The 23,778-nt window shown below is 46.9% G+C and overlaps 1 protein-coding gene across 1 annotated transcript in view; it reads left to right on the plus strand.

Annotated features, from left to right (window-relative positions):
- The window catches only part of LOC144371882 (mitotic spindle assembly checkpoint protein MAD1-like), a 238,895-nt gene extending 216,195 nt beyond the window's left edge, over positions 1 to 22,700 (plus strand). Inside the window, 4 exon segments of the mRNA XM_078035192.1 lie at positions 5,456 to 5,544; positions 5,666 to 5,699; positions 8,094 to 8,277; positions 22,451 to 22,700. Of these exon segments, the coding sequence (XP_077891318.1) occupies positions 5,456 to 5,544; positions 5,666 to 5,699; positions 8,094 to 8,277; positions 22,451 to 22,596 (453 nt within the window). The 3' untranslated portion in view covers positions 22,597 to 22,700.
- The last annotated feature ends 1,078 nt before the right edge of the window (positions 22,701 to 23,778 follow it).

Below are 23,778 nucleotides of genomic sequence, written 5' to 3' on the forward strand. Positions count from 1 at the left end.
AATAGGTAGTTGCAACCTGAAATATTAATGCATTTTCAATTTTTTCTGTCCTTCGTTTTGGCCAAGTAATAGCAGCGTGGATTAGCTTGGTGTGTCTGAAAGAAAGCTGGTAATGGATGCTCTCTTGGTGTAGGCTGGCCTTCAGAGTGAGGGCAGGTCCCCTGGGACCTGAGAAGCCTCATGTGCAATGTACTGGGGCCCAGAGAGGAAGAAAGACAGGCCGTGGCCACACTCAGCATCTATGAGTTTGACTGTATGAGTGTGAGAGCTCTAGACAGTGAGTGTAAGAGCATGTGTTGGATGGGGGAAGAAGGCCTGGGTCGCCATATGGGGCAGGGCAGGTTCATCTGTTGTCTATCCCCTGCTCGAGCCTGTGCCCTGACTCAGGGCCTGTAGTCTAGGGTTTCCCACTTGGCATTGAAACCTCGAAGACAGGTGGTCTCATCCACAGGTGGCGAGTGGGGTGCAATCTGTGAGAGCGACCCCAAGGACCTTGTGTTTACCCTGCACCCACCTGCCCAGGTTTGAGAATCCAGCTGGCTTGGTTATAGCCTCTTCTGGGCCTGCCCTGTGGAGCCCTCAGATTGTTGCTGAACCTTAGTGATAAAAGGACAAGGAGGAGGATACGGGGCATCTCAGGGCTTCCTTAGCGTGGCCCTGGCTGCACAGCCAGCAAAGCCCCATGGCCGATGGCAGGTAGTTAACGCTGAGAGCTGTTTGCTGGGTCACTGGGAACCCTCCTCAGGTCTCATCTCAGTATCTTTACACACATTGCCTCCCTTTTAAAAACTGGTAGGTTTAGATTGTTTCTTAAATGGGGTGGCTAGTGTGTTGAGTCTAGGTCCTCTCTTCCAGTGCTGGCTCAACTCCCTGCATGTGTACTCTGTCTGGCAGAAGCGACAACGGGAGCTAGACAGTGTGTCTGGGCATCAGGCTTCTGGGAGGAGCTGGTGTCCCAGTTCACCCTGAGGCTGGACGGAGGAGTGGGCTGCAGCTGCAAACCTGAGCCCTGGGTGTATCTTGATGGCCACTGTCTCGCACCGCGGGACTGGAGGAGGGTGATAGAGTTGTGAGCCAGCATGGCGGCGTGGGCAGGGCGGGCCTGTGGGTGTGTGAGGAGATGGATTGCCTGACAGGGCTGGGGAGGTTTTCTGGTATAGGCTCAGGGGGAAGAGAATTGGCCCAGTGAGAAGAACAGAGCTGAGCGTGTGTTAGTTATGAGTCTAAGTTACAGATTAAAATTAAAGGGCTCCATGTTGGTGTTGAACATAAATCACTCCATTTCCGGAAATCATTCAAAAGTAAGAAGAATGAAAACCAAAACAACAAAATAAGAACAGAGCTAAGTCCACACCCTAAGCAGAGACAGGTGGCCCCGAGTAGAGGAACACGTAGCAGCATGTAGGTATGGGCACAGGGAGCCGCCAGGGCACGGCGCTCAGGAAAAGAGCTTAAGAGGCTAAATGACGCTCACCTTGCTGGACAGGACCTCATGAGAGGCAAGAACAGGCCTTGGTGAAGTGGGTCCCTTGGCCCTGTGTGGCTCCCAAGATAGCAGGGAGCTGTGTGAGGGGCCCCTGCACCCTGTGCCTGAGCAGAGAAGAGTAGTGGTCGCTCTGATGAGAGTTCACAGCTTCCCCTTCTTGCTGGAGACAAGTAGTGGCTCTTGATTGAATTCACAACACAATCAACAGGTTGGATTAAAGAAAAGAAAATGGCCCCAGCCCCTCTCCAGTGTGACCTCATGCTAAACTGGATGTGATAAAAGTTATCTTGCATGATGAGCAGTGAAAATCTGGATGCCCATTTATGAGACAGAAGGAGAGAAGCAGGAAAAGTCACAGAAAAAGAAGTAGACTTCGAACATGTGATTGTATAAACACATTTTGCCAAGAAGTAAAAGCTCATGATCCAGTAGAGTGTGAGTGCCCCCAAAGCCAGAGGAGAAGGCCATGGACCTGAGGGCCTTGAACAGGAGAGGGGCAGGAAGGCAGGAAAGAGGACAGACTGGAGGTGCACAGGAAGGTAGTACCCCCGGGAAACCCGCCACAAGAGCTGCACGGAGTTAAGAGAATAGTAGCAGTGTACCTGTTACACGTTCTGGTGTCAAAGGGCTTGGATATTTAGTAGAAAGTATTGAGATAGGAGAGGAAGGGAGAAATGGGTTTCTTATCATTAGTAGCTGAAATTGAAGACATACCCTAAGGAGAGCATTGAGTTGTTGAAGTGTGTTTAACTGGGTGTTAGTGGTTTCCAGAGGAACAAAACCTGTCGATTCATTTGTCTGCCTGGAGAGACTAGTGGTTTGATTGGTTATGAGGGATTGGCTCATGTGATACGGAAGCTAGGAAGTCCTGTAGTCGGCATCTAAAAACTAGAAACTTAGAAAAACTAGTGGTGGAACTCAATCCAGGTTTGAAGGCCTGGTCCACGAGGCTGAGATGTCCCAGCTTAAACTGGGAGGCAGAAAAAGAGAGCCTCACCTTTTCTTGGTTCTGTTCGGCCTTTGGGGGGTTGGATGCTGATGCTCATGTCAGTGTCAGGGAGGACAGTCTTCTGAGTCCACTGATTCCAATGCTGATCCACCCCGTGGCCTCAGAGACACACTAGGATGTGAGGTTTCACCTGGGCACATCTGGCTCAGTCATGAAATTAACAGTGACAGACACCACAGAGGTGAACAAGAGATGGGCCAGACAGACACTGCACAGGACATGTGATGAGCACAGCCTAACACGGGGCGGTATAGGCACAGTACCAGAGAGCCTCTGCTATAAGAGCAACCAGTAAGAAAAATACAAACTGTTCTGAGTATCAAAACTTAACACATAAAACAGTAAATAAGATTAGAATGCCACGGAGGGATACAGTTTTTATAAGACAGGAAGTACAAGAACATACACAGAAATAGACACACATATATCAAAATATAGGTGGGTTAAACTCTTCTATTAAAAGGAAAAGACTTCCTGATGAATTACAAAGCAAAACCAAGAGGCTGAAACATGTGGGTTGTGGGGCCATCTGTTAGTCCTAAACACAGAAGCAGGGGTTGTCGTTTTGGTCATGTTCAAGTCTAAATTCCAGCCATAAAGCAGTGTAGAATACAGGATGGATATCAGTGTGCCAGAGAACAGCGCCACTGTTCAGGAAACTGACATGTGCAGAGGGGCAGGGAGAGACGGTTGAGGATGTGAGCAGCAAGTGAGTTTACCTTCTTGTCTGTGACATAGCAAGTTGTATTGTGAGTCCCCAGTCCCCAGAGTTAGAGGACACATTCTTTAAAGAGTGTTCGTAGAAAATGTCCATAGATTAATCACACATTGGGTAATAAAGAGAAGCTTTATAAACTTTATAAACCTTTGTAAATTCAAATAAAACCTCTTCTAATGGTGATGTGACGAAATTTGAAGTCACAAACAAAACTAGAAAAAGAAAAGGCTCCTATTGCTTGGAAATTCAAAAACAAAACAAAGACAAACAGAACAAAACATTCTGTCTTAATTCTTGGTTCAAAGAAGAAATGCAATTCAAAAGTGCGTAAAATCTAGAAAACAATTGTATTGAAAGCAGTCCTCATCAGAGCCAGTGGAAACATCTAAATTCATGGTTTAAATATTTATACCATGGGACAAGAAATCATGAATATACATGGACTAACCTCCAGCTGCAGAAGTCAGAGATGCAGTAAAAGAAAACCCCAGTAAGACAAAAGTTAGGAATCTAATGGTCAAAGCAGTGGTTAACAGCAGAGCAAGAAGTAGTAGAAATAATAAGAGTCCAGGTGCCTGTTACTTGAAATGAAGCCAATAAAATAGATGAATTATTCACAACTCGAGTAAAATGTAATAGCATCACCACCCAAAATAAGAAGCAGGACTAATTATGTTCAAGCTTCTGGCTGGGGAAGGCTTAGAAAGCTTCCGGTGCTGAGGACTCTATGTGGCCAGGTGGGGCCCCCACACCCTACACAGAATATTCCCAGCTTGCACCCATGGCTTAGACCTCTCTGCATATGTCAAACCTCTATAGTAAGGTAAGTGACAAGTAAAAAATAACCCTAAAAAGAATATGGTTTCTACATGACTTCTGTGGAAAGAATTATGAACCATATTGCAAGTCCTTTTAAATAAACACAAACATCTGGAATAGATAATATTTTCCTAGAAAGTTTCTCATCAATTCTGAACCCAGAAAAGAAAATTCTAAACAGGCCACTTATTAAAGAGCAAAGTTGGCACGAAATAGCTCCGGTTGTCTTGCTGCCCTCTCCCAACAAAGAGAAATGGAAGATGCATCAGGCGGAGCCAGTTTCAGGGAAACTTCTACCAGATTCTCAGGATAGGCACCTGCAAGGTATATGGACGGCCCGAGTATAGAGGAAGGGGGAGGGCTCTTTGGTAGTGAGCAACTGTGTTGGTAACAACTGTGGTTTGCACAAGGCCTTGCACAAGTGCACACCTCACAGAGGAGACATGTTAGTGCATGTTAGTGTCAGCATGCTAGGAGTGAATGTCATTGGCAAGTTGAAATACATTGTCTTGGTCCATCGGTAGCTGCTATCACAGAACACCAGAGGACAATAATTTATAATAAACAGTTATTTCTGCCACCTACGTTTCTGGAGGCTGAGAAGTCCAAGGTCAAGGGACCACATCTGGCAAGGATGAGAAGGGTAAGGGCACCTGAGAGCTGCACTGAGGAGTGGCCAGACTTTGTTAGCAGACAGCCTCTGAGCTGCAGCTGCGGCACAGTTTCGGGCTCCTTCTAGGCTGCTCCTTGGAATCCTGGGGCCTCCTTAGCTAGCCCATGTCTGGGTGGAGAGAGGAGGTTAGCTCTGAGTGCATGTCCTCTGGCTCCTGAGGTCCCTGGCCAGTGGCTGGCCATTGACAGTACCCATTCTCAAGCCTGAAATTACTGGGACTCCTCATATCCACCACTCCCTAACCCTCCCACCCTGATGTGTCCAAGTGTTATTACAGTTCACTTTCCTCCTGGAGGAGGCCTTCAGCTTCTGTATTCTATAGAGGAATCTGAAGTAGCAAAAGAAAGAAAATACTGTGACTGTTCATTCAAAGCAGTGGCAAATTTAGAATATGTTCTTTCCAGTTACTGTGTCCCTTTTTGCCCCAGAGATTTTGGTGTCTCTCCACATTATTCCCAGAATGACTGTGACTCCATGGCTAATCTGCAGACAGAAGTGTTAAGGAAGGGAAAGGGTGATTTTTGCAAGAGGTAGCATGCTGGTGGCCTTGCAGATTCAGGCTGCTGGGATTCCCAGGAAAACAGCCCCCCGTCCTATGTTCCCTAGCAGGAGGAGGGGATTGGGTCTGGGGAACCTTTGAATGGTGCTTTTGGGACCTCTGGGGCCAGGCAAGGTTCTAGGCTCTGTGCTGTCTGTAGGCCTGCAGAGCCCCCTGCACCTGCTGACCCTTGGCCCTGTGTTTTCTCGCAGCTGGAGATGGAGCTGAAGATGCTGAAGTCCCAGCTGAGCTCTGCTGAGTCGAGCTTCCCGTTCTGCAGAGAGGAGGTGGACACACTCAGGTACGCTGTGCTGGGGCTGGAACTGCTGGCAGTGGGAGTCTACTAGAACCCCTTCCTCCACTGCCTCCTGGATGGCATTTTGTTCCTCAATCACATTCCATCCGCTTGGGTTCCTCTGCAGGGACACTCATCTCCACTGGGCTGGACCTTTTCCAGTATCCTTTTCTTGGCCAGCACTGGCAGACAGCTGGGCCTTGCAGCCTCCCCCATGTTCAGGAGCTCGCAGACACTCTTGTCGGGCATCTGGTAGGACCTGCCTTTGCTGCCAGAAAGGTAAAGCAACAGGCCCATCTTCTTGGCTTGTGCAACTCTAGAGGCAGCAAGGAATTTATGAGCAGTGGAATACTGGGAGGTGCAGATGAGGAGAACTGCTTACAGAAGCAGTAGCCCGACCAGATGTGCTTTCTGTTGTCAGCTGGGCACCTTTGTCTATTATTCAGGACGCGCTCACTCGCCCTGAGCTACTGTTTTCCTAGATGCGCTTCCTGCACCTCCGCCATCCAGCACCCCTCACTTCTCTGTAAGCAGAGACCGCGGGCTGAGATTGTTCCCAGATCTTATTTCCTTTCTCCCCAAGACATGTCAGGGTCCTAAAGGAGATCCAGATGTGTGGGTGGGGTGCTGAGCAGCCCCTCCTGACTGTCCCCTGATGCACACTTCAGCCCTACCATTCAGTTTCTAGTCGAAGTGGCAAGTTTCCAGTTCTGGCATCTCTCATGAGAGACAGCAACTGTGGATGCAGAGTGAGTGTGGCTGAGTGGCCGTGCCTGGGGAGCCTCCCTTCTGCCCTAAGTGTATGCCATGGACCAAGTGTCTGGCATCCAGGGCTTCTCACCCAGGGAGCTGTTTCTGGTGAGTGAAATGAGAACAGACCTGGGAACCAGGACAGCCCCAGTGAATACCAGGTGGCCCTTGATGAGGCCACTGGTGCTGGAGTTTTAATGGCCCTCCCTGGGTTGTGCAGCCAAGGCCCAGCAGACTGGGACAAACCCTGGTACCCAGGGCTAAAGTGGCCTCAGCTGTTTCTCCCCTGTGGGTTCCGTTTTCTCGTGGGTAGTGTATGGATGACCCCAGCTTTGCAGGGTTGTTGAGTAAAAGCAAGAAGATATGTGCGCTGCCTCTGGTCCAACCAGGCCCAGAAGTGTTGAGCCAAAAACAGTTATGGTCCCTTCCAGGTTTGAGGTTTCCTCCCTCATTTCTGAAGCATTTCTAATATATGGACGGAGGCCTTATAAATAGCACTTTGGAGACCTGCCAGATCCCAGGCTGTTTGTTTTGCGCTCGTTCCATCATTCACTCGGTAGACACCGCGTGTGCGCCGTGGGCACCGTCAGGGCTCAGCACTGAGGATGATGGAGTGGTGAGCAAGACGCACACTCTCCGTCTTCATCAGTTTTGTGGTTTAATGGGGACTTGGGGGGACATTATTCACAGGCAATCCTGGCTCTGTAATTATGGATGGAGAGGAATGTGGTGGTGCTGTGAGAGCAGGTGTCTGGGGGCAGGGGGCTCCCCTGGGAAATACGTTTGTGTGTGGCCATGGGTTAACCATAGGATGGCAGGGGAGCTGGAGGCCAGGCCTGGGCCCCAGTGAGGGTTTGGTCTTTATTCTCTGAACAATGGGAAGCCATTATGTGTTTGAAAGTAGAAGAGCAACATGATTGAATTTGCAGCAGCCAGCACCACTGGCCTCCAGGGTGGGCAGCTCTCCCCAGCTGAGTGCCAGGCAGCATCTTCTGTCGGACACCCTTCCAAGCTGAAGTGACTGTTCCCAGCCAGAGGAGGGCCGAGCATATCTCCTATACATATACCCCTCAGCTCATGGAGCAGCCCTATCTGTGGTGAAGAGCTCATAACACAGAGGTGTGAGTGGTGGTGGTGGTGTGTGTGTGTGGGGGGGTGTTCAATGCAAGAGGCATTTGAATGAAACTGGGAGGCCCCAAAAGATGGCTAGCAGCTTAGGAGTGCATGCCGCCAAGGGCCACAAAGGCAGGAGAGCTCAGCTGGTGTCTGCCATGAGAGGAACAAGGGCCAGGAGCTGGCCGTGGAGGAGGCATCCAGAGAGTGCTGGGCTGATGGAGGCCCCAGGTCAGCTCTCATGGAGGAGGCACCAAGTGCTCAGGAATCAGCATAGTTGGCCCCTCACCTGACAGAGTCCTTAATGCCATGCAAGACAGGTATGTCCTGTGGTTGTCCCCCCCCTTCCACCCCGTGTCCCTGGGAATCCTGTTATCAGGTGATGCAGTGAAAGGATTGGATTTGGGTGTTGGCAGGTGCGCCTCAGGGTGTTAGCCAAGGGGGCAGAGGACAGTCTGCCCCAAGGGCCTGAGGCTGTCAACATGGGCCAGCACTGTGTTACTCAGCTCTCCTGTCACAGACTGGCATCCTGTCTTCTGCCAGGACTCTGGCTGCCCACAGCTCTCATGCTGCGGCTGACAGGAGCATGGCCAGGCATGGGTGGGGCTTGTGTGGGCTGGAACGCTTTGGGTTTATTTTTTAAACTTCAAGAAAGAGCTTTATTGTTGACATCTTTTGCTCAACGATCAAAGCTTCTTGTCCCCATTGTCTCACTTGGAAAACGCAGCTGTGGAAAGAAGCAGCTTCGTGGATGGCCGCTGGGAGCTGGTCGGCATGTGTCGAGAGGCTTTGGTGGAGTTTTGCACCACAGTTCTGCAGCAGCACTTCTGACTTCCAGCCAAGGAGCAGCTGAGGGTGGAGATGGCTGTCACACAGGTACCTGCATCTGGGTGGCTGCTCCACACTTGGGTCATGTGTGACAGGCAACCCCAGGTGAGCAGGGGCTCTGCGTAGTGCACTCAGCCAGGGAGACAGGACTCACAGAGCCCAGGTGGCTCCTCTGGCTTCTCAGGGACAGATTCCTGTGCAGGTGGGGGAGTCCTGCTTGGCCCGGGTCAGCCTCTCCTTCCACAGACCTGTCTCTCTCTTAAGGTCTGTTTCTTCTACTGGGTGGGCTAGCATCTCTGGCGCTCCCTGCCTCTGCCCAACCCTGCAATGGCACCCCTGTACCTTCTCACTTTCCTCCCACGACCCCAGCCATCCAGGCTCAGGGCAGGCACATGGGTTGTGCCTCAAGTGTCCCATAGCATCACAGGTAGGCTTGGTGTTCTTGAGATAGCCATATTTGTAGCTCACTTTTGTCCTGAACGAGGAGCATATTGTTGTAGTGAGTTTTCTTCAGACAACATCAGGCAGCCCTCTGGCTGGGAAGTAGTGACAGAGGGGCTGGGGCCAGCTGAACGAGCAGTGTCTCTAGACACCAGAAGCATCTGCCCCAGCTCCCCTGGGGGAGACACCAGTGCTGTCAAGGCCAGAGGGCTCATCATTGTTTCCCTGCAGCCGCAGAAGAGAGGGGAGACTTAGATGACCCCCTTTGAACAAGGGTCTGTTTCTCCTTTTGATTCTCACTTCTGAGGTTGAAGTGCTTTTCCTTCAGTCCTCTGAAAGTTTCTGAGGAGTGGTTTTTGAAGTGGTTGGTTCAGAGAAAGACAGTGGACACGAGGGCCCTGCTGCTGTCAGCCAGCCTTTCCCCGTGACCACAGTCGGCCAGCTGGTCACAGGAGAGCTGGTGGGGGAACGAGGGGGACAGCACTGCCAACCTGGGTACTAGGAGTTCATATGTGTGTGCATTCACCTAGGTTACATTTGCTACACACAAGAGAGTAGACATACTTACTTGTTTTGTGTAAGTGACACACATCCCTCACACCACATCATCTCAGCACAGAAAACGGAAGTGTCAGTACAGATTTAAGTAGCAACAGCTGAGGCCCTTTCAAGTGGAACAAATCTGGATTCGTTATTTTCTGCTGTCAAATAGCAGATCTGGCAAATCCTAAATGTTGTCTGTGGATTTAGCAACTGGGTAGACTTTCAGTGATTCCAGAGGCTCGTGTGTCTGTGCCAATGCCTGTTAGTCACACTCCGGAGCCTCTCCGTCACGGCCACGCTTACTGCCTGCCAGGTCCCACGGATGTGCTGGCTAGGCCCCAGTCCACGTGGGCAACCCCAGGCTTTGGGGGCTGAGGGAGCCCTGCCTGCTGGTGCTGGAGATGTCGGAGGATAGTGTGGTACTCTGCAGTACCCACTGGTACCCTGGAGCCCTGGCTGCACATTTAGGAGTGACGTTGCAAGCACCTGGCTAGAAACCTGGGATTTGTCCCCGTGGCTTTGCTAGGAGATCCCAGCTGGGGTCTTTCACTTGGTGCCCTCAGAATTATTATTCTTTGGTTTCTTCTCAGCCTGGCATATCTTTGGAGACTTGGGCCTGGCAGATATCAGCCTGTTACCAGCTCCTGGGAGCTGGGTGGGGGATGGTGCTGGAAGCTCAGCATCATGGTGGAACTTTAATGTCCCATTGACCTGGGGGATGGGGTCATCCTGCTGTACCTTAGCAGAGGACTTATCCCCAAGCCCAGAATCACTGTTCTTTGAAGAGGAGGGGCCTGTGGTACTCGGCAAAGATGTGGCATCACTGGCGTGAGGTGAAGCTAGGATGAGGGGTGCCAGTTTTCAAGAATCTTCAACATCCAGTTCAGTTCCTCGGCAGTCCCCTTTCTTCCCAGGTCCAACTCACACCTGCAGACCTAGACACACACAGCCAGCTGGTGGAGGATGCCTTGCAAGATAGAGGAAGGCAGTCCAGTGGGGACCTCAGGACTGGGGACAGTGAGGTGGTAGTCCCCTGAGTTCCCAGAATACCAGCTGTATGTCCTGGACATGGAACCCTCAAAAGGTTGAATGCACAACCAGCCATAGACATAGACCAAAGTCTCCAAAGACGTTCACTCCCCCAGCCACAGGGGTGCCACCTGATAGCGGGTAACCTTGAATATGCCTTTCTGACTTTGGCTGATGCCAGGAAAAGAATTGTTCTCCACCCCACTGCCCCACAGAGCCCCTGCCCAGTGAGTCTACTTCCTACCCCAGCCTTCACAAGTGCCCCTGCCTGGCAGTGTAGCAGGGCTGAGTAGGTGGGCAGGCTGTGTCCCTGACTAGGATTGTCCTACCTTGGTTGAGTCAGGCTGACCAGGTAGCTGAGCTTCTATCCCCATCTGGCACTGGAGAGACAAAGGTGAAGGGGCTCCTTACTGCCCTCATGAACCATGTCTGATGCTAGCAGGCATCTCTGCCATTAGGATGGGAGGCCTTTTTTCTGCAGGCATCCCACTTTGTCAGGTTGGTATCAGCAGGGCCCATGGCAGCCCTGCACCTGCCCTGTCGTGTGTATACACGCCATTCAACAGAACTTCAAAACACAGGAAGCAGAAGCAGATAGAACTGAGGAGAGAAACAGACACTCAAGCATTTACAGAGAACACCCATGCACTGCTGTCCACAGTTGGTGGGGGGCCAACAGAAAAGCAGCAAAGATCTGGAACTGAATGTCACTGTCAGCTAACAGGTATGGTCAGTGTTTGCAGAGCACTATCCATTCTCTCTTAAAGTCCACTTGGCACATTTACCACAGTGGATTTTATCTTGGGTCACAGAATAAACCTTAGCAAAATTAAAGGAATCATATTCATGTACAGTATGTTCTCTGGCTACATTGAGCTCAAAGTAGAGGTCAATAACAGAAAAACAACAGAAAAATCTTCAAACAATCAGAAATGACACAAAATCTCCAAATGTGCTTCTGAATCCTCCACATGTCAAAGAGGAATTCTCAAGAGAAATATACACAACTGAGTGATAATGAAAATACAAAACTGTCAGATACAGTGAAACCAGCACTGAGAAGGAAACTTTCAGAGACATTCACATTAGAGAAGAAAAGAAGACTCTTATTTATGTGCTAATTGTGAGAACCTGAGGGAAGAGCAGAAGCAGCTTAGAATAGGCAGAAAGAAATAATGAAGAGCAGAAAGAAATGAAATTGATAAAAAAATAGAACGGAGAAAAAATCACTGAACAAAATGCCATTTTAAAAAAAATCCATAAAATTGATAAACTGCTAGCAAAACTGACAAGTATTAAGAAGCCACAAGACACACATCATCGGTATCAGGGCTGAAGCAGGGGCTGCTGCTGTGGATCCTGTAGTGTCACAGGGCACGGCAGACGGCTTCATGCTCAGAGACTCATTCACTTGGAAGCAAGAGATCAGTTCTTCAAAAACCTTCAACTACCAAATATGAAGTATGCCAAATATATATACCAAAATATGAAATACATACCAAAAGATATGTACCAAATATATACCAAAAGATGAATAGATTATCTGAATAGTTCTAGGACATTAAAAACCTGAAGCCATTATTAAAATGCTCCCAAGAAAGGTCTCTGCAGGCCCCAGTGGTTTCCCTGGGGAATTCCACTGAACAGCTAGAGAGCTTTTGGTGGCAGGTCACTCAGCCTCGTCCAGGAGACAGAAGAGGAGATGGCCAGGGTGGGGAGGAGTGCCCATGTCTACCAGAGACAGCCAGGTGAGCCTGTTGGCATCTTGCTGGGGGGCAGGAGCCTGAGAGCCCGTGACCTGCAAAAGTCAGGAAGGCAGTGGCAGCTCTGCTAGCTAGCTCTGATGCCCCACTGAGGTGGACACCATCCAGGGAACTGAGTGAAGAGGGCAGCAACCTTCTTGTATTAATCTGCAAGTGCCTATGAATCATTAATATTCCTAAAATGCTGCCTTAAATGAAGGCCTTCACCCCTTCTCCAGCTCCAACCCCCTTCTTCCTGCTTTTAGACATCACCCCCCACCCCAGGGGACACTTCCTAAGGCTTGGTGGCATAAAGCCTCTGAGCTCATCCTCTCCTGGTCAGGGACTCAGCTTTTTGGGGTCACTGCCACTCACTGTCTGCTGTCTGACTTCTAAGGCTTTGTGATGTTGTCTCTGTTATTTTCTTGTCTTCAGCAGTAGGCCTGAGGAAAATGAGAAAGCCTTTACTTTTGATTTTGCAGCATTTTGAGGGAGTGCGCGTTAATGAACCCGTTCAAGTCACTGTCGTAAAGCTCAAGGCTTTGTTTTTCCATTTCTGTATATATTTGAAAAGTGAAGCAGATGATTGAAGGCTGTTTCTCCTCCTTATGTTACAAATTAGCACCTTCTCTGCTTTCTCAGACCTTTTGTGTTGCCATATAGTTTGCTCCACTGTGTGGTCCATTAACCCCTTCTGAGCTTCAGTGACTTCGTGCTCTCAGCTATTCAGGAACCATGGCATCTTCATGGGCAAACTGCTGGCATGTTGGACTTAGGTGCTCTGTCCCTAGAGCCTATCTTTATTTGACTACGGGAGTCTGGTTGCTTCCAGGATTCTGATCATTCTGTTTCTGAAAATGGTGACAACTACTCACTTTAGTAGTAGCTGTCAGTAGCAAAATTGTAATAAGTTGCCTGCTGCCGCTTATTTGGTGCACACCGTGGGCCACAGTCCACATGTGCATTCTTGCCTTCTTACACCATCCCAGGACAGTTTCTAAGAAAGATGCTCACTTCATGGAGGCCTGGGTTCCATACAGTGGAGTACATCCATTTTCAAGCGTGGTTTAACCAGCAGTATTGAGAGTTGGGTGGTGGCAATTGTCTGTGAAAGAGCAGGTCTTAAGACACATATCATCTTCTGAACTCTAAAACAATGAGAAAAGCAGCTGGGTGTGATGGTGCACACCTGTAATCCCAGTGACTCAGGAGGCCGAGGCAGGAGGATTGCAAGTTTGAGGCCCTGTCTTAAAAAGAGCTAGGGATGTAGCTCAGTAGTAAAGCACCCCAGGGTTCATCACCAGTACCAAATAAAGAAAGAATGAAAAAAGCCAAATTCAGTCTACCTTTTCCTATCACTACATGCATCCATTTCTGCAGAACATCAGTGATCACTCTCCTCCCAACTCCACCCACACCATGGTCACGCTCTGAGAGGTGTGTACAAGATTATGTGATCACTACACAGTAGGTTTTAGGACATGTCCTAGGATCATCTTAATTTTTTTCAATCGTTATGTAGTAAAGTTACTGTTTTTTAATGGTGAATTTTAATCACCCCATAATCAGAGAACAAAATAATTTCGTCACCTCCCAAGCCCTTGCTCTCCCTTTTGCTCATTCCTTGTGCCTCTTGCTCTGCCCACCACTGCTCTGCTCCCCAGCCCTGCTGTCCTGGGAGACAAATCCTCTGCTGTCACCTCTTGAGGCTTGCGACGTCCACACAGCATCACAGCATCACGTACTTGAGCGTCCTGATTGCCAGTGTGCACAAGTCCACCCTTCTTGATCACTGTGACTTTGCAGGAAGCTTTGGGATCAGATGGCACGAATCTTCAGATTTACTGCTCTTTTCTGCATTGTTTTGCTGCTTCTGACATCTCAATAAGTTTTCCTATCCCTGAACACTAGTGTCTTAAATTTATTTGGGTTTTCTTTTAGCAGTGTTTGTAGTTTTTAGGGTCTGATCTAATATCACATTGGATAAATTAATTCCTGAGTATTTTGTTCTTTTTGGTGCCATTGTAAATGGAATTTTCTTAATTTCCTTTTCAGATTGTTCATGGCTAGTGTATGGAAATACAAGTGATTTTTTTTTTTATTTTGCATGTTGACTTTGGATCTTGCAGCTTTGCCAAATTCTTTGATTAACCGGGTTTTCTTCTTTCTTTCTTTCTTTCTTTTTTTTTTTTTTTTGCAGATTATGTGTGGTGTTTGTATGGCATCTATGAATACAACAGTTTACATTCTCTTGTGTGCTGGATGCCTTTTATTTCTTCGTCTTGCCTAATTGCTCCGGCTGTGTTGAATAGAAGTAATAGAAATGGGCCGTTTTGCCTTATTCCTGATCTTAGGGGAAAGCTTGCAGTCTTTCAATGTTGGGATTGATGTCAGCTATGAGGTTTTGGAAAAAAATGCCCTTTATCATGTTGAGGAAGCCCCTCTGTTCCTGTTTGTTTTGTGTGTTTCTTGTGAAGGGGAGATGGATTTAGTCAAGTGCTTTTTCTGCCTCCACTTAGAGGAGACTTTTATTCTATTAATGTTGGGTGTTACACTGGCTGGTTTCCAGATATTGAGACAGCTGTGCACACCTGGTAGCACCCCTTCCAGTTTGCTGAGTTGGGGTTAAGGATTTCATGCCTGTATTCATCAAGGTTGTTGATCTCAGTTTTCTTTAGCTAATCTTTGACTTCAGTGTGAGCATAATGCTGTTCTCAGAACAAATCAGGCAGGGTTCCCTCCTCATGAGCTTTCTGGAAGAGTTTGGGAAGTATGAGTGTTAATTCTTTGGATGTTTGGTAGAACTCAACAGTGAGGCAATCTGGTCCTCTTTTGATTACTGATATAATCTCTGTATTTTTTATGGATTTGTTGATATTTTCTATTTCTTCTTGTGTCAGTTTTGGTAGTTTGTATTTCTTGGACTTCATTTGTGTCTCAGTTATCACATTTGTTTTTATATGTGTTTATGTATTCTCTTATAATCCTTTTGATTTCAATGAAACCAGTAGTAATGTCCCCTCCCTCATTTCTGAATTTCATAATTTGAATCTTCTCTCTTTTTTATTAGTCAATCTGGGAAAGATTTGCCAATTTATTGACCTTTTCAAATCATCGGCTATTGGGTCTATGTATTTCTCTATTGCATTTCTGTCCTCGGTCTTGCTCATCTCCGCTCTGATCATTATTGTTTTTTTCTTTCTGCTGGATTTGAGCTAATTTGCTCTTCTTTTTTCTAGTTTCTTAAAGCCATACTGTTAGATTATTGACTTGAGAGCTTCCTTTTTAAATTTAGGATTTATAGCTGTAAGTTTCCTTCTTGGTTTTGGTCTCCAGGTATTTTCTAATTTCCCTTGTGAGTTCATCTTTAACCCATTGTTGTTTAAGAGTGTTGTTTAATATCCACCTATTTATGAGCTTTTTATTTTCCTTCTGTGATTGATTTCTAATTTCATTGCAGTAATTCCATTACATTAACAAGTTTAACTTAAGACTTGTTTCAAGGTTTTATATGTGATCTATTCTGTAGAATATTCCACATGCTCTTAAGAAGAATGGCTATTCTGTTGTTAGGTGTATGTCTTTATGATCTAAGTGATTTATAGTGTTGTTCGTCTCCTTTTCCCCACCTTTTTTTTCATTAAGGATTGGAACCAGAGGTCCTTTACCACCTGAGCCACATGCTCAGTCCTGATTGTTTATTTATTTAGTGGAACTGGGGATTGAACCCAGGGCCTCTTGTATGTGAAGCACTTGCTCTACCACTGAACTACATCCTTGGACTTACTTTTCATTTTTTATTTAGAGACAGGGTCTCATTAAATTGCCCAGGTTGGCCTTAAACTTGTGATCCTCCTGCCTCAGTCTCCCAAGTTGCTGGGATTGCAGTCATGTACCACTGGACCAGGCTAGTTCCTTTTCTTTCTTACTGATCTTTCTGACTGATCTGGATATCTTTCATTCCTTTTTATTCCTAAACAATATTGCAGGATTTTTTTACTTTTTTTTTGTGTGTGTATATGTGTGTGGTAAGAACAATTAAAATTTGTCCTTTCAGCAGTCTTTATGTGTGTTTGATACATTTGTTGTTCTTGGCTGTGGTCACCATGGTGTAGAGTAGGTCCCTGAGCTTCCCACGCCTGTGTATCCTTTGATCAGCACCTCCCGTTCATCCCCCAGCCCCTGGTAACCACAGTTCTACTTCCAGGGCCTGCTGCCCTGGGTTCAGATTTTTTTTTTTGTACCAGATTGAACCAATTCATCTGTTGAAGGACACGTGGGTTGATTCCATAGTTTAGTTATTGTGAACTGAGCTGCTATAAACATTGACGTGGCTGTGTCACTGTAGTATGTTGATTTTACATCCTTTAGATATATACCAAGGAGTGGGAGAGCTGGGTCAAATAGTGGTTCCATTTCTGGTTTTTTGAGGAATCTCTATACTGCTTTCCAGTGCGGTTGCCCCAATTTAGTTCTTTCCATTTCTCAACATGAATAGTCCTGTAGTAAATACGGTTGTGCAGATATCTCTATGGCATACTCATGTCCTTTATTTTGTGCATGGATCCAGTAGTGGGATTTCTGGATCATATGGTAATTCTATTTTTAATTTTTTGAGGAATTTCCATACCTTTGTTCATAATGGCTATACTCATTTATATTCCCACCAACAGTGAATACGGGTTCCCTTTCCTCCTCATCTTTACCAGCAGTTGTTATCTTTTGTCCTTTTGAAAATAGCCATTCCAGCAGGTGTGAGATGATGCTTCTATGAGGTTTTGATTTGCATTTCTCTGATGATTGCTGACAATTGATAATGAGCATTTTCTCATAAACCTGTTGGGCATTCATATGTCTTATTTTGCAGTCTGCATTAGAAACCTTTTTCATTTCTGATATCATGACTTTGTGTCTTTTTTCTTTTTCAGCCTTGTTGGGACTTTACAATTGGATTGGTCTATTTAAAGTACTAGTTTTCAGATTCTTTAATTTTTTTTCCTCTATTGTTTTTCCATTTTCAATTTCATTGATATTTGTTTTATAGTATAGTTTTCCTTCAGCTTGCTTTAGGTTTATTTTTTCCCCCTTTAACTTCCTAAGGTAGGTGCTTGTTTTCTTCCTCCTTTTTGTTTTTGACAGTACTAGGGGCTGTACCCAAATCTTCGCACATGCTGGACAAGTGCTCTACCATTGAGCTACTTCCCAAGCCCTTTTTATTATTTCTTATTTTGAGATAGGGTCTTCCTAAGTTGCTGATGCTGGCCTCAAATTTGCCATCCTCCTGCCTTGGTCTCCAATCCCCCTGGAAATCAGGGTACCTGGTGCAGGTGGTACTTGTGGTCTCCTGTGCAGGGTGCCAAGGCTTTGGGGCCATGGGGCAGGGAGCATGTTGTTTGGAATCCTTATGTACAGCAGCCGTGTCTCCTGCATGGGTGGATACAGATTTCCTATGTCACAGTCCAGTATGTCACAGTCTACTCTGTAGTTTGCTGCTCTTATCCCCCTCTTTTGTCTCCTGAGCTGTTCTTCCTTACATTGATACCTTGAGGGACCCAGGCTCCTAATGCCCAGCTGCAGGAGCTGCCCCTTCCTTGCAGGCCTGGGTCTTCTTATTGCAGAGGGTGCTTGGAAAGCACAGTGGGGTACCAGGTGTGGGTGCATACAGGCCTTCTCAGCCTGCCCACACCGCTGGTGTCCACACAACATAGACAGTTCTGTCCTTGTGCTGGGTCAGTTTCTCTTTGCTTGGGTCTGCGTGTACTGCATGCAGCTGGCCATCTCGGAATCCCATCTTGGCACTCGTGGTCAGCGTTGCCGTATATTATTTGTTTCCTCTGTGTTGCCTGAGTCTGCTCACACCTCCTGCTTTCTGCTCGGTTATTTGGGCCACTTTTGGCGTTCCATCTAAATTTCACTGCGATGCCCTGGACTCTTTTCTCTGTTTAACTTTTGTGCTTACTCTGGGGCTCCAGGGAATGCACTGTGCCTCCTGGGTCAACTCTTTCCCATTGCAGTAAACCACAGAAGCTGCACCTCCTCATCAGTACTTCACCCTCATCCTTCAGCGCTCCACACTTAAGCCTGCATTGAAAAACCTCAGCTCTTGATGGCATCTGTCTTGTTTCTAGTCTTAACTCAGTAGGAGACAGCTTATTATATGTAACAGGTGGCCAGGGTCCACAAGGAGGAGGCCAGCTGGGCAGCACATTGAGCTTTTGAACAAATGTGCATAAGCGTGCAGTTCTGTATCGCTTAGTGACTGAATGTGTTCTGAAAACTGTGTCGTTAGCTCTCTTATCAAGAAGTGAACATCAGGCTGCGTTTATATGAACTGGAAGGCTGTGACATCACAAGGCAATGTGATCTTACAGGACCATCCCAGTGGCTCTATGGCACGTGACTATACTTGTTATGCGTTATTGCTTTTTTGCTCCCTCTCTCTCTTCGAGGTAATAGTTTGCCTGAAAAGGTAGGTTGCAACAGAAAGCACACCCTTTTCAAATGAGCAAACAAATTTGTCTTATGTGGGTCTGCCCTCTGACAGCTCGCTGGGATGGAGTGTGGCCAGCCATTCTATTCAGATATGTCTGTAGCTTCCAGTGTGGCTTAATGACATTTAGCCCTCAAGGCCTTCTGCCTATGCAGCTTCAGAATGCACACTATCCAATTTTAGCATGTCATCCTGAGGGGTCCTTCTCAGCTTCTCCTAAAGTGAGAAGTGCCTCCCTGCAGAAGATCCTTCTTGGAATGGCCCCAGAGGCTGTTTGTGCCACATGCCCATAGAGTCATCATGGGAAACCCTGCGGTACAGCAGCCAGAGTGTCAACCTGAGGCCATCTGCCAGGCCTTCTTCACCAGCCTAGTGATCAGGCCTGCCACATAACCTCACAAGTCTCAGTTTCCCTTTTTAAGCTGGGGAGTGACAGCAATGACCAAATAATGTATGTACTTCACATACGTGAATCTGTAGGTAATTGTCACCTGTGGCACATAGCACATCTCACCCTGCATGTTGTTTCCAGCAAGTCAGGGCTGCCTTGGGCTGCAGCCAGAGTCATCTGTGCTTAGGGCACTAGAGTGAGCAAGGATACCCCCTGACTCCTCGGAAGGGCATTTGGTGGGGTCCATCAGATGAGAGAGGTGCACACCCTCTGACTAATGGCTCTGCTTCTAAAAGCACATCCTGGGTTGGATGCTGTGCTGAGTTTTCACACACATGCACACCATGTGGGCCATCACCACACCTGGGACAGGGAACCCCCAAACATTTCCTCTTGCTGGGTTGTAATCCCTCCCCTCCTCTTTCTCTTTCATACTCCCTGACACCTACTGATCAGTTTTCGGTCTCTGTAGATTGATTGACATTGTATAAGGTTCTAGCGGAATGAAACCACATGACGTGTTCTTTTCTGTCTGGCTTCTTTCACTCAGCATGTTTACTTTGCATTAGGACCACATGCACAGACAGTGATTGTTTTTGCTGCTGAGTAGTCTTCTGTTGCGTAGATATACAATTTGTTTATACATTCCTCTGTTGATGGACATTAGATTTCTCCCAGTTTTTGCCTACGCCTCTAAAACAGCTTTATATTACAAATAAAGTCCTTGTACAGAAATACTTTCTTTTCTCTAGTGCAAATATCTAATTGTGCAATGACTATGATTATGTGTTTGACCTGGGAAACTGCCTGCCTCTCGTCCACAGCGGTGTAACCTGTCTCCTTCACACTGGCACTGGGTGGTCCAGTTGCTCCTCACCAGCATCTGGTGTGGTAGGTCTTACTTTCAGTCCTTCCGACAGGTGTGTAGCAGTGTCTCATTGTGGCTTTAACGTCCATTTCCCTAATGACTAATGATGTTGGACACCTTTTCATGGTTTATCTATACATCTTCTTGGTAAAGTGTGTGTGTTCAAATCTTCTATTTCATTCTGGATTACTTGTTTTCTTATTGAGTTAGAGTTCTTTATATATTTTGGGTAGAAGTTCTTTGTAAGATACTTATTTTGCTTTTCAAAGAGTTTTTGTTTTTGATGAGGTCCAGTTTTTTCGGTTGTTTTTGCATTTGTTTGTTTTCGTGCTTTGTTTTGTTTTTGGTACTGGGGATTGAACCCAGGATTGCTTTACCACTGAGGTGCATCCCCAGCCCTTTTTATTTTTTGAGATAAGGTCTTGCTAAGTTGCGGAGGGTCTCACTAGGTTGCTGAGGCTGGCCTCAAACTTGAGATCCTCCTGCCTCAGCTTCCCCAGTCACTGGGATTACAGGTGTGTGTCACCATGCATCACTCAGTTTTGTCTTGTTTTGATTTGTATTTTATTTATAAAAATCTACAGAATTTTTCTTCTGTATTAGCAATTTTCAAATTGTTGGTTTTACATATAGGTTTGTTTACATAAAAAATTTTTTTAATATTGTACATGATATGTATGGATTTCAGTTTTTTTTTCCCTTTAGGAAAACACATTTGTTTCAAATGAAAAGACCATTTTTTTCTACATTGGATTGCCTTCATCTATTTATCAAAAATAGGTTTTGGTGGCTCTGTGGTACAGCATATGCCTAGCATACATGAGGCCATGGGTTTAATTCCTAGTGCTGAAAAACAAAACACAAAAAAAATAGATTGTGTGTGTGTGTGTTTGTGTGCATGTATTTGTCTCAGGTCAGTGCCACACTATTTTGATGACTTAACTTTAATGTAACTCATTGAAATTAGATAGGCCTCTGCTTTCATTTTCTTTTTGTTTGATTAATCTAAGTTCATTACATTTCTATAGGAATTTTAGAATCAGCTTGTTGATTTGTACAAAGAAACCTGTGAGATTTTGATTGGCATTGATGTGATTCTGTAGATGAATGTCAGAAGAAGTATACTACTAACCACGATGGTTTTCCCAATTGTAAGCAGGGTCTTTCTCTCCAATTCATAGGTGATCGTAGACTCTTGGTAGCACTTGCAGGTGTCAGTGTACATCTTCCATGGCCTGGTCATATTCTCTCTTAGTTTTCATGGATTTGGATGCTGTGTAAGTCATATTTTTCAGATAGCTCTCTGGCACTAGTTTCTGGGGAATTTGAATACAGTCAGAACATACTAGAGCTACTCAATTCCTCCTAAACATATTGAGCCTTTTTTTATGGTTTAGTATGTAATCTAACTTGAAAAATTTTTAGAGAACATTTGATAAGAATGTGTATTCTGCTGTTACAGATGAGTAGGTGTAAATTTTATGAAAGTCAGACTGTTGATAATGTTTTCAAGTGTCTGTTCCCTGATTTGGCTAGTTATGTAGTGACCCTGACTAAGGACGTGTTGATTTCTCCCACTGCCCTGTTGGTTTTGCTCATTTCTTGTGAAGTTGTTTTGTTTGTACTTATGTGCTCCAGATCATATACCCTCTCCTCTCCTTCAGGGATCTTTTCACTTCTGGGAAGCAGCCTACTTGGCAGTAGGTTATACTCTGAAGTGCATTGTCTGCTTGAAGCAGCCTGTTCACTTTCACTTCTTGGTTTCCTAGTGACAGCATTATTTCTTTTTGTGTTTCATATTTTAAGTGTGTTGTAGTCAAAAGTCTATAACTGGTGATACCTTTTAATCCAATTTCATGGTCTCTGCCTTTTAGTTGGGGTGGTAGGCGCATTTACATTTAGTACAATTACTGAAATGAGTAGGTTCCATCTTGCCATCTTTTCTTTTTCTTTCTCACTCTTTGTCCCATCTCTTCTTTGTTCCTGTTTTTCTTCCCTTAAAAAAAAAATTCAGTGATTCAAAAAAATTTTTTTCACTGTTACTTCAGAGTTATTTCAGAGTTTTAGTGTACATCTCTGACATGGTGCTGTCTAGGTATACAGCATCCAAGTGATGCTGTATACCTTCACATATTGCATAACCACCACACTGCTGTCATCTTCTCCTTGATGTATGCTACTGTTGTACATTTTACTTCTATTGTCTTAAACTCAGTATGTTTTTGTTAATGATTTAATTTTTTTTTAAAGCTATGAAAACCCCCAATATCTGCCCTGTATCCACTGCTCCTCACTCCTGTGCTTGGATCCTTGTTTTCGTCCACTACCTCCTCCTGCCTGCCCAAGGGCTGCCCTTATCATTTCTTGGAGAGCAGTTTTGCTAGCAAAGAATTCCTCTGTCTTTATATGTTTGAAAATCAACAGTCCTTCTGCATCCCAGTTTCCAAACTCTGCGATCTGTAACAGTTTTTCTATACCGCAGTCTCCAAACTCTGGTCTCTGTCACGTTTCTTCTGCACCCCAATTTCCAACCTCTAGTTTCTGTAACAGTGTTTCTGCACCTCAGTCTCCAAACTCTGCTCTCTGTAGCAGGCCTTCTGCACGCCAGTCTTCAAAATCTGCTCTTTCCAAGGATCCTTCTGCACCCCAGTCTCCAATCTCTGATCTCTGCAACAGTCTTTATGCACCTCAGTTCCAACCTCTGCTCTCTCTAACAGTTTTTTTGCACCCCAGTCTCCAAACTCTGCTCTCTGTGAGCGGTGAGGGGAGCGGGGGCAGGGAAAGGAGCCGTCACCATCTGCCACCTGCTGAACCAGGGACACTGGCTGCCCAGGAGACCAAGCGGACCCGCCGTCTCCAGTGAGCAGAACACCCGGGGGATGGGCATCCCCACGTGGCACAGGAGTCCCACAGAGGGAGCGGCTGTGCTCCCGTGTGCCACTCACTGTGAAGCCTGTCACCTTTGTGGCTGAGGGCTCCGTGGGAGGCAGTGAGCTCGCAGCAGGTGGCGTGGCTGCTGCAGGGTAGGTTCCCTGAGCGTGTGGCTATGTGCTTGCTGCCCAGGCTCCCAGGGTGGCCACCATGATGCCATTTGGAAGCGAGGAGGAGGAAAGGGCCGGGGAGGCCGAGGGCAAGCTCCAGGTGGCTCAGGGCTGTGCCTAGAGATGCTCCACAGGCCTCTTGGGTGACTCTGGGCGGGGAGAACCCAGATGGTGGGGCCGCTGAGAAGGGTCAGCGCTTCTTCCTAGCACTGCACCAGCTCCCCGGGGTGCTGGGGTCCAGAATCCACGAGACAGACTCGTTGGAAGGGAGGAGATGACAAACCCACCAGGAATCAGACCAGAGGCGGTGTGCGGAGAGCTTCCCAAGCCCTCTGCTCACGGCCCGTACATCCCGCAGTGTCACCCAGTGCGGGGCTCCTGACTTCTCCAGACCAACGACACTCCAGGTCTTCCGATCTTCCCGTAGGCCAAGCTCTCCTTAAGCGAGCGCACTCGACCCTGACGGCAACCTGGGGGGCTCTTGGGCTGTCCCCAGAGCAGGCCCTGAGTGGCCTATCCCAGAGCACTTGCTTATTTGAGAGGGTAGGAGGAAGGCAGAGGGAAACAGAGCATTTGGAAGGGACATAGCAAGCCAGTCCCCACTGTGGTGTCCAGAGCTTAACCCCACAGGGGGCCCGTGGGAAATGGAGCCAAATGCTGATAAGGTGGTGTACTATGATGGCCAAGAAGACGTGGTGGTGGTGAAGGTGGTGGTGGTGGGAGTGATGGTAGTAATGATGGTGGTAATGGTAATAGTGGTGATTATGGTGGTGATGGTGATGGTAGTGGTGGTGGTGGTGATGATGGTGATGGTGATGATGCTGATGAATGTGGTGGAGATGATGATGGGGTTGTGGTGGACATGGTGATGGTGATGACGGTGATGGTGGTGGTGGTGGTGGTGGTGTTGATGGTGGTGGTGGTGGTAATGTTGGTGGTGATGGTGGTGGTGGTGATGGTGGTGGTGATGGTGGTGGTGGTGGTGGTGGTGGTGGTGGTGATGG

This window comes from Ictidomys tridecemlineatus, chromosome Y (assembly GCF_052094955.1).
Source record: "Ictidomys tridecemlineatus isolate mIctTri1 chromosome Y, mIctTri1.hap1, whole genome shotgun sequence".
Taxonomy (NCBI): Eukaryota; Metazoa; Chordata; class Mammalia; order Rodentia; family Sciuridae; genus Ictidomys; species Ictidomys tridecemlineatus.